At 48.7% G+C, this 10,681-nt stretch overlaps 2 protein-coding genes across 2 annotated transcripts; both read left to right on the top strand.

Annotated features, from left to right (window-relative positions):
* Positions 1-895: 895 nt before the first annotated feature.
* LOC123086384 (glutamine--fructose-6-phosphate aminotransferase [isomerizing] 2) lies at positions 896-7,040 on the top strand. Its single transcript, XM_044508143.1, has 11 exons — positions 896-1,237; positions 1,671-1,843; positions 2,267-2,378; positions 3,410-3,549; positions 4,230-4,391; positions 5,019-5,340; positions 5,455-5,705; positions 5,795-5,909; positions 6,118-6,373; positions 6,451-6,619; positions 6,720-7,040. The coding sequence occupies exons 1-11, from the start codon at positions 1,003-1,005 to the stop codon at positions 6,801-6,803; spliced, it is 2,019 nt and encodes a 672-aa protein (XP_044364078.1). The 5' UTR covers positions 896-1,002; the 3' UTR covers positions 6,804-7,040.
* Positions 7,041-7,254: 214 nt separating this feature from the next.
* On the top strand, positions 7,255-10,424 carry LOC123086383 (putative receptor protein kinase ZmPK1). The gene has a single exon (XM_044508142.1). The coding sequence runs from the start codon at positions 7,583-7,585 to the stop codon at positions 10,121-10,123; it is 2,541 nt and encodes an 846-aa protein (XP_044364077.1). The 5' UTR covers positions 7,255-7,582; the 3' UTR covers positions 10,124-10,424.
* The last annotated feature ends 257 nt before the right edge of the window (positions 10,425-10,681 follow it).

Raw genomic sequence — 10,681 nt, 5'->3', positions numbered from 1 at the left:
AACACTAGTCTTTGCACAACAAAACACCAGGCAAGAAAGAAAATTACAATCAAGACCAAAGAAACCCCTGCGCTTGACACCAATACCCGTCCGGAACCACCATAGCAGACACCAAAGGAAAAAAAATGATAGATCACCTTCTCACCCGAGTTTCGCGCGGCTCCATCACCGATATGCAGCTTTGCGGACCTCCAAGGTGGCTTACCAAAGGCGAAGCCATTAATGTTGAACGAATCAGATCGGGGCAACGCCCCGTACACGCCATCAAACTCCAGATCTGGCACCCCCGCATGACTGAGACGCCGAAAGAGAAAACCATACCTGCCTGCCATGAACCCTACACACGATCCACCATCTTCCAAATGCCGCCGATACAGACCATAATTTGCATCTGCTCATGGACTACCTCCCAAGCTCCGCGTCAACGCTAGAGCAAACACCGTCGCAACCGGCGAAGCCCGAGGACACAAGTCCACCACGAGGATGCCGCCGCCACACCATCCTTACTTGAACAGACTGATTTCCAACACCATTCCTAAACAAAAGGTCATATCGCCTCGTCGGGAAAGGATCTGAAGATTCTTTATTCAGCATCGCTATTGCCATCGCTGAAGCCCAGACGATGAACAACTGAAAAACCTATAAGCTACTGATGACTAAAACGATTAACACGCATGGGATTGGGTGACCCCTCTCACCACTGACAACCGATGTCGTTGATGGAGGGGAGCCGCTAGAGGACGGCGGCGGAGCGAAACTCTTTGGAGGTGGCCGCGAGTCTACTTTTTTTTCTTCCGCTGAAAGTAAGAATACATTTTTAGTGTTACTATATAGGGTAATTTAAATTTGCTCTTTGAGAAACACGTATTCGATAAGGAAATACGTACACTAACCTCCCACCTAAAATACGCCGCCTTCTCCTGTATCCTCCACCTCGAACGTCGTCTTCGCCCGCGCAAGCACGCGGCCTTCCAGAACCTTCTAGAAGACCTGCCGCCCGCCATGTGCGGGATCTTCGCCTACCTCAACTACTGTGCGCCGCGGGATCGACGGTATGTCCTCGAGGTCCTCCTCAACGGCCTCCGCCGCCTCGAGTACCGCGGCTACGACTCCTCCGGCATAGCCCTCGACGCGGACCTCCCGCCGCCTGGTTCCGCGGCGGCGTACGCGGGGGCGCCGCCACTCGTGTTCCGCCAGGAGGGAAAGATCGATAACCTCGTGCGATCCGTCTACTCCGGTGAGTACCTTCCACTTCTGACCCTGCTGCAACTCCTTTCAGTTTCAGTTTAGGAGGTTGTTCCTCGGCCAGAGGCAGGATTTTACACGTCCGTTTGGACTAGGTTTCATATCACATTTTGGGAGAAAAATGAAGGATCGTGGATGTCGTGTACTCATTTTGGAGGCTGATATTAAAATCCCAAACTCGCATAATTCTGGAGCCTCGTAGCTCCAAATGAGATTAACCCGGTTGGATGAAGTATATGGGTTTATCAGGCCATACCGCTTGTCAACTCTTTATGCAATTCCTCCCTTAAATTCCTTGCTCTTTGTTATTTCCAAATAATTTTACTGTGTCCATTTTCCCTACTTGCATTGGTAATTTTATAACAGAAGCTAAAACTTACCCAATTAGCCTAGCTTTTAAGGGTTGTTTGGCGTCTGATTTCTAGAGGTTGATGAGAAGGGTGTGAACCTGGATGCCACATTTTCCGTTCACGCCGGAATCGCTCACACCAGGTGGGCTACACATGGCGTGCCTGCCCCAAAGAACAGCCACCCCCAATCCTCTGGCACCGGTGATGAGTTCTTGGTCGTCCACAACGGAATTATCACAAACTATGAGGTCTGCTTACTCTGTTTTGTGATGTTGCATATATAATTCATTTATGTAGTATTTGAACCTTGTTATCTTCGCAGTTGTAGAATGCACATGCAGCTATGAACTTATGCCAGTGGGGACTATAATAAGTAGCTCCTTGTGGCAAAATCTCATGTTCTGATCCCTCCAAATGGACTCCCTCCTTATCTTCCTTTGCATGTGCGTTTTCAAGAGAATTAATCATGTTGTTTCAAAGAATCTCCTTGGTGGGGTTGTTTGCACCATATTGCAAAAGCTTTTGTTGGAATTGCAATACATAATGTGAGACATCAAAACATGATAATATGCTTATCAAAGACCTATGGTTCAAGCATCGACTCAATGCGGCATCATATGGTAACACGTGATAATTTCAATTCTAACTTGACATTTGGTGTACCTGTCCAGATTCTGAAAGAGACACTGATTCGACACGGGTTCACCTTTGAGTCTGATACCGACACAGAAGTCATCCCTAAGCTAGCGAAGTTTGTTTTTGACCAGGCTTGTGATGGAGAAGGTATTATGCTCTATAAGATGTAATATTGTTGTCGTAGCAAATTATGACAACATAAACCGCTTGTTCTTTATCTGGATCAAATTTTCCATAGTTTCTTTGGAGAAGTATACCGTGCTGCCACCTAGGAACCAAATTTGGAAATAACGTATACACCTGTTATACTATTTGTGGTCACCAGGAAACTATTGAGAAAATTCCTTATTTGACACTGTCTTAAAATCTGGTTCCTTATTTGACACTGGAAAAGTTTTTCTTCCCTATTTGACACTAGTCCTAAATTTTATTCCCTATACGACACTTCCGTTCATTTTGAGTCTAAATGACACCTGGAAAGACGATTTTGCCCCTCATGTGGTATGTGTGCGCGCGTGCGTGTGCTGTTGCGTGTGTGGGTGCACGCGCACATGTGTGCTGCTGCTGCATGTGTGTGTGCATGTGTGCTGCTGCGTGTGTGTTTGCTACTGCGTGTGTACGTGCACGTGTGTGTGTGTTGTTGCGTGCCTATGTGTTGCCTGTGTGTGTGCTGCTGCGTGTGTGTGTATGTGGGTGTGTGCTGCGTGCGTGTGTGTTGCTGCGTGTGTGTGTGCGCGTGTGTGTGTGTGTGCACGCGCGCGTGCGTGTGTGTTGGTGCATGTGTATGTGTTGATGCATGTGTGCTTCTGCTTTCGCACTGATGCTGCGTGTGTGCGCTATTGCCCCCCACACACATACCACATGAGGGGCAAAAGAGTCTTTTCAGGTGTCATTTAGGCTTAAAATGGACGAAAATGTCATATAGGGAATAAAATTTAGAACTTGTGTCAAATAAAGAAGAAAAACTTTTCCAGTGTCAAATAAGGAAGCAGATTTTAAGATAGTGTCAAATAAGGAATTTTCTCGAAACTATTTTGGCAATACATTACCCTGAACGTGGCAGGGGATGTACTTTAGTGCAAGAGCACTTATCATAGTATTACAGAATAAATCATTGTTGACTGAGCTCTGTATTAGTTCTAGTTAAGGCTGTTTTGAGATTTTGTTTATTTTCTCAGGTGATATGACATTTAGCCAAGTTGTTATGGAAGTCATGAGGCAGCTTGAAGGAGCCTATGCACTTATCTTTAAAAGTCCACACTATCCCAATGAGCTGATTGCATGCAAACGAGGCAGCACGCTGATACTTGGTGTCAATGTAAGCAAACAACATCCTTGTATCTTTACTTTTAACTATTAGATATATTCAACTAAAGCAAACATAATGTTGAAATTTAAGTGCAAAATTAACTTAAATGTCCATTTTTGATATTTTCATTTGGTTCCACTTGCTTCATTCCAACAACAAACTGGGTTTCTGTTTTGCGCAAGAGTATATGCTGTGCTCTGGCCTGCGATGTTATTTGTTAAAGGTTAATAAGCTTTCTAAGATGTGCAGTATAAGCGGACATTTCATGTAATGATGCGATGCTACTTTTTTTGTATCTGTACCATGCTTGTCGCCACCTGCTAAGTAGAGCTGTACATTACTGACGCAATATTCAATTTTACCTTTTTCTTGGCACATGACCTATAATTGTTGTTTTAGCTCAAACTCGTCATAGGTCTGCAGTCAAATACTCGATGTAGTAACTCTTTTGTTCCACATGATCCAGTATTTTCTGAGCAGTAGATACTAATTGGTAGCAGATTGAACTTCTAGAGAGTTTGGTTATGGTATACAAGTAATCAGTCTCATCGCCTAATCGTTTTCGCAATGATATGCGTTCTGTTACTGGTTATTTTGCAGTCTTATGGATCACATAATGCCCCTAATCTTGTGCTGAACTCCTTATTTTATAGTTACACAAATCATGCCTGTTATCTCTGTATAATTAGGAAGTAAGTGATCAAAACAGCGCGAAGTCATTTCAGAATGTCAAATCCCTGACAACAAATGGAAGCCCCAGGGAGTTCTTCTTCTCCAGTGATTTATGTGCTATTGTAGAGCACACCAAGAATTATTTGGCTATTGAAGACAATGAAATTATTCATATAAAGGTACTTCTTTACTCATTAGTTAATTGCTTCATCTGTTAGTCTGCATGTGTTTCTGTTTTATTTTGTCCACCTTTATATCTAATCAGCGTGGTTCTGGAGTATCCGTCTTATCTGGGCCTTAGTTTATTTACTCTTCATCGGTGCTATTTTTATTTGCATGCTATTTTGGGCATATCTGGTTCATATACTAAGTTTGACTACATTTGCCACGCTTTTTTGCCACACATGCCAACTATCACGCCTGAGAAATATAATTGATAATCCACTGCCTTAGTCTATGGTAATTCATTTTTCTTTCTCGAACACGCACCCAAATGCGTGCCATTTTGCATTAGAAGGAAGCCTTAAGATGGCACAAGAGTTACACATCCGAAGGAACTAAAAAAATGCAAAAGCACCCTAGGCTAGCCAAAACAAAGAAGAAACAACAAAGCCAAAAAAGTTAAGGGGAAAACGAAACCGAAAACTGTACAGCTAGCTAGACATCAACTGTATTTTCTTACTGTGCTTCTTTCCTTTACTGGAAAAGGGATGACGAAAACACACTATGTGCAGCAATTCTGTTGTTTTTTCAACAAGTGTTATACTTGACATCTTACCCAAGTTGTAACAATGTGGACACTGCAGGATGGTAGTGTGTCTATCCTTAAGTTTGACAAGGAAAAAGAGAAGCCAGCATCTCTGCAACGAGCATTGTCTGTTCTGGAGATGGAAGTCGAGCAAATAAAGAAAGGAAGCTATGACCACTTCATGCAAAAAGAAATCCATGAACAGCCACATTCACTGACAACAACCATGAGAGGTAGACTGAAGGATAGTGGAGTTGTTTTAGGCGGACTAAAGGAACACCTCAAAACACTTAGACGCAGTAGAAGAGTAATCTTTATTGGCTGTGGTACTAGCTATAATGCTGCCTTAGCTGCACGACCTTTTGTGGAAGAACTCACCGGTAATTCTAACCAGTTTGTCCAATTGTTTGTCATGATCTGAATTGTTTTGATATATCATCAGTGCCTTAAGTATTTAGCTAGTACTCTAGTGATCTTAAACCTTTGTACCACAGGTATTCCTGTGACTATGGAGGTTGCAAGTGACTTGCTGGACAGACAAGGCCCCATCTACAGAGAGGACACTGCAGTTTTTGTGAGCCAGTCAGGGGAGACAGCAGACACCCTCCTTGCTCTTGAGTATGCACTAGAAAAGGGAGCACTTTGTGTTGGCGTTACAAATACAGTGGGGAGCACGCTGTCAAGAAAAACACATTGTGGAATTCATATCAATGCTGGTTGTGAGATTGGTGTTGCCAGCACCAAGGCAGGTTTCAGTACATGTTCATCTTGCAGTACTTTACCAAAATTTAGGCATTTTTTTTCCTAACATAACAGTATCTGGCAATCTTGCAGGCTTATACAAGTCAAATAGTAGTCATGGCGATGATAGCCTTGGCTATTGGATCTGATCAGTTATCCACTCAACCTAGAAGGGAGTCTATAATCACTGGTCTTTCAAGCCTTCCAAGTACGACAAATTGGATCAACAACCTACCATGTACTCCCTCCGTTCCAAATTACTCGTCTTAGAAATGGATGTATCTACAATTAAAATACATCTAGATACATCCATACATGTGACAATTAATTCGGAACGGAGGGAGTAGTAGTCAAGCAAAGTGTCGCTTCGCAATCACGTTTTGAAACACCGCGTGAAGTATTATTTTGCGATGCAGGCCATGTCAGTGAAGTTCTCAAGCTTGATGCTGAAATGAAGGAACTCGCATCTTCACTAATCGACTCGGAGTCACTCCTTGTGTTTGGAAGAGGTTATAACTATGCCACTGCCTTGGAGGGTGCTCTCAAAGTTAAGGAGGTCGCGCTGATGCACAGCGAAGGCATGCTTGCTGGCGAGATGAAGCACGGGCCACTAGCCCTGGTGGATGAAAATCTTCCCATCATCGTCATCGCAACACGCGACTCGTGCTTCAGGTAAGCGCTTTGACAGAGGTAGATTTATTTTTGCTGATCATCTTGGCAATGATCTGCTTCTCATCCTCCTCTTGCAGCAAGCAGAAGTCGGTGATTCAGCAGCTCCTTTCTCGCAAGGGGCGTTTGATCATAATGTGCTCTGAAGGGGACATCTCCGCCGTCGGTCCTAGTGCATCCTGCAGGGTAATTCAGGTTCCAGAGGTCGCTGACTGTCTCCAGCCAGTGATCAACATAATTCCGTTGCAGGTTTGGTGCCAATCGTATCTCAAAACCTCTCTGTTGCCTTTTTGTGCTATTTGTCTCGATTTTATTCACCGACGAGCTTCATTTCCTTTTCTTGATTCAGTTGCTGGCATACCACCTTACTGTTCTCCGTGGATTCGATGTCGACCAGCCAAGGAATCTGGCCAAGAGCGTGACTACACAGTAAAGCATACTCAAGGCCCGCGCCCACACACACATACAAAGTAAACGAAATTAAGTAAAAGAAGCAAGTGTTTGCCTCCGGGTTGTGTAGACATTTTACTGTAGCGTAGTTAATTTACTAGTAGATGATGATTAAGCAAGATGCCTGAGGTGGTTTCCATTGCATTACACCGTGTTGATTGGTCAACTGATTGCGAAGTATATGTCAGCTATTTCCTACTGATGACGATCCATTGACTCACTGGGGTTTTGCAAGGTGTCCCAGAACTGAAATTGCGTGCAGCTTTTCCATTGGCTGTTTATGTAATTGTGTAGTGTCCATACAGTGAGATTATCTAGACCATTTTGTCTGGAGAGTCAGCGCTACAGATCATCAAACCAAGAGTTGACTGAAATTAACTTTTGCCAATATAACCACCAGTGCATTATAGTACACTGTTAGCGCAGAACCACGGACAGGACAACTGGACAAGTGGTGTGAAAAGCCAATCTTTGCTCGTCAGCTTTCTTTGAGCTCAAGCATAAGAGTTGCAGTCAGATTCAACCAAACCGACCGACTAAACTCCTCGTGATGCTTATACAATAATCAGTTCACAGCAACGAACCCTCCAGTGCACACTAGTTTATTACACGATGCTTAATTACCTCCCAAGAAATTCCATCTCATCTTCTTGGATCGCCGTTGATGCATAAAATATAGCTGTTGACTTGACCTGATTACTACTCCTCCTACATATGAACAGTGATCTTCACTGACCTGTCCAAATCAGCAACATTCCAGTGATGCTAGTGCTACGATCGATGAGACCCTTCGTCCTGGTGCTTTTGATCACTGTCTGTGGTTTGAGCTTGTTGATCGCATGTCCGCCAGCCGTCGCGGCGGCGCGCGAGAGCCTCGCCCGGGGCGCCTCCATCGCCGTCGAGGACTATGCCACCGACTTCCTGCGCTCGCCGGGCGGCACCTTCGCCTGCGGCTTCTACCGCGTCTCCTCCACCGTTTTCACCTTCTCCGTCTGGTTCACGCGCGCCAAGGAACGCTCCGTCGTCTGGACCGCCGACCGCACGCGCCCTGTCCACAGCAAGGGCTCGCGCCTCACGCTGGACAAGCGCGGCGGCGCGCTCATCCTCACCGACTACGACGGCGAGCCGGTCTGGAACTCCACCGTGGCCGGCGCCCCGACGGCCTCGCGCGCCCGGCTCCGCGACACCGGCAACCTTGTCGTGGAGGACGCCGACGGGAGGGCGCTGTGGCAGAGTTTCCACTTCCCCACGGACACGCTGCTGCCGACGCAGAGCCTCACCGCGACGACGCGCCTGGTGTCGTCGCGCGACGGCAGGCTGCTCTCCTCCGGCTACTACAGCCTCGGGTTCAGCGACTACGCCATGCTCTCCCTCTTCTACGACAACGGCAACTTCTCCAGCATCTACTGGCCCAACCCCTACAACAACTACGTCGCCAACAACCGCAGGATCTACAATTTCACCCGCGAGGCCGCCATGGACGCGCTCGGCAACTTCCTCTCCAGCGACAACGCCAACTTCCAGGCGGCCGACTTCGCCGCCGCCGGTGTCCGGAGGAGGCTCACGCTCGACGCGGACGGCAACCTCAGGGCGTACAGCCTGGACGCGGCGAAGGGGACGTGGGCGGTGTCGTGGATGGCGTTCCGCAACCCCTGCACCATCCACGGCGTCTGCGGCGCCAACGCGGTGTGCCTCTACGCGCCGGCGCCTTCCTGCGCCTGCGCGCCGGGGCACGAGCAGACCGACCCCGGCGACTGGACCAGAGGGTGCCGGCCGACTTTCCGGCAGCACCAGTGCGGGAAGCCGACGCGGACGCGGACGAAGCTGATGGCACTGCCGCACTCCGACTTCTGGGGCTACGACCTCAACGACGGCGAGATCCTGCCGTTGGCGGCGTGCGCCAGGAGGTGCCGCGCCAACTGCGCATGCGTCGCGTTCCAGCACAAGGCCAACATGGAGTGCTACCTCAAAAGCGTCCTCTTCAACGGCAGGACGTTCCCCGGCTTGCCGGGGACGGTGTGCATCAAGGTCCCGGTCGACTTCGTCGTCCCGGAGTTCCACGTCCACCAATGGCAATCGCACGTACACGGCGGCCTTGCCATCCTTGAGGAGAATATCACCGTCTGCGGCGACCGCGCCGCTCAAAAGGTCGTCCTCAACGCCACCGCCTTGTCACGCAAGCACGTCGGTGACGCCGCGGGGAAACCGGTGTGGCCGTACCTGTACGGGTTCCTGTCGGCGCTGCTCGTCGTGGAGGCCCTTGTCATCGGGCTCGGCTGCCTGCTCTTCTCCAGGAAGGGACTGTTCACGCGGTCCTCTCCGGTGTACCCCATGGACGAAGGCTACAGACTCATCCTCCTCACCACAAGCTTCCAGAGGTACAGCTACGCGGCGATCAAGAAGGCCACGGGGAACTTCGCCGACGAGATCGGCCGCGGCGGGTCTGGCGTGGTGTACAGGGGCGTTCTCGAGGACGGCCGGGTCGTGGCCGTCAAGGCGCTGACGACGAGCGTGAGCCGCTCCCACGGGGAGGAGGAGTTCCAGGCGGAGCTGAGCGTGATCGGCAGGATCTACCACATGAACCTGGTGAGGATCATCGGCTGCTGCTCCCAAGGCAAGCACCGCATCCTCGTCTCCGAGTTCATCGAGAACGGCTCGCTCGCCACGATGTTGTTCTCGGACGAAGACGGCGACGGCGACGGCGGCGATGATCACGACGTCCTCGCGTGGAGCCAGCGGTTCCGGATCGCCGTCGGCGTGGCCAGGGGCCTCGCCTATCTGCACAGCGAGTGCCTCGAGTGGATCATCCACTGCGACATGAAGCCGGAGAACATACTGCTGGACCGTGATCTGGAGCCCAAGATCACCGACTTCGGGCTCGCCAAGCTGCTGGACCGCCGCCCTGAGGGGTCCGCCTCTCGCGCAGGGCGGGAGGCGAACCCGTCGGGGCGGATCAGGGGGACGAGGGGGTACATGGCGCCGGAATGGGTGTCGAGCCTGGCCATCAGCGACAAGGTCGACGTGTACAGCTTCGGCGTCGTGCTGCTGGAGCTGGTGAAAGGGGTCAGGGTGGCGGACGGCGACCAGAATACGGACGTCAGGGCCGTGGCCAAGGCCGTGGGCGAGAAGATGCATTCCGGCAGCGTGGATGATCTTGTGGATGGCCGGCTCGCCGGCGACTTTAACCGCGCACAGGTGAAGGTGGTGGTTGGTGTTGCCTTGTCGTGCTTGGAGGAGGAGAGGAACCGGCGGCCGAGCATGAGCGCGGTGGTGCAGGCGCTCGTCTCCGTTGAAGATGCGTGAACCCAAAGGTGGTCGATCAGTAATTCCTTTGGAACAGACCACGTTTACTTTATTTATTTTATATTTTGGCCAATCAGTAATTCATGTACGAGCGCTCTTCATGTACTCAACACTTTTGCTCACTCTTAGTGATAACCGTATCCTCCGAAAACTCCAAACAATACTGTGCTTCCGAACGTAGTCTTTGCCCCAAAAGTGCACATCACTTAGCTATAATTATTGGCCGAAAGTAATTGTAGCAAATATCAAATTTGTATTATATACTCTCTCCATCTGCAAATACTTGTCAAAGAAATGGATTTGTCTATGTCATAAGTTGGTGAAAATACTACAATGGACACACATGCATTCGACTGAACAGAAAAATCTTAAAAAATAGCAAAAAAATTAAAACAATTCTAAAATTTTAGCAAACATGGTCGAGTGTTGTACTCGCATGTGTTTTCATGAAGAAACATGCTGTTTTAGGCGAAAAGGATAAAATCGGACCTCCAAAATGTTCTTTTTAGAGCATCGGTTCTGTCTTTTCTTTCCCCAGAGCACCACAGATTTCATTTT

Source organism: Triticum aestivum, chromosome 4A (genome assembly GCF_018294505.1).
Source record: "Triticum aestivum cultivar Chinese Spring chromosome 4A, IWGSC CS RefSeq v2.1, whole genome shotgun sequence".
NCBI classification, from domain to species: domain Eukaryota; kingdom Viridiplantae; phylum Streptophyta; class Magnoliopsida; order Poales; family Poaceae; genus Triticum; species Triticum aestivum.
The sequence above is the reverse complement of the archived record's forward strand: the minus strand, read 5'-3'. Positions and strand labels throughout refer to the sequence as shown.

Bases quoted from the DNA above. Each gene is read 5' to 3' on its own strand.
- LOC123086384 (XM_044508143.1), top strand. From the start codon at position 1,003: ATGTGCGGGATCTTCGCCTACCTCAACTACTGTGCGCCGCGGGATCGA. The intron at 4,392-5,018 runs GTACTTCTTTAC...TGGACACTGCAG, and splicing joins ATGAAATTATTCATATAAAG to GATGGTAGTGTGTCTATCCT. The intron at 6,374-6,450 runs GTAAGCGCTTTG...CTCCTCTTGCAG, and splicing joins ACACGCGACTCGTGCTTCAG to CAAGCAGAAGTCGGTGATTC.
- LOC123086383 (XM_044508142.1), top strand. From the start codon at position 7,583: ATGCTAGTGCTACGATCGATGAGACCCTTCGTCCTGGTGCTTTTGATC.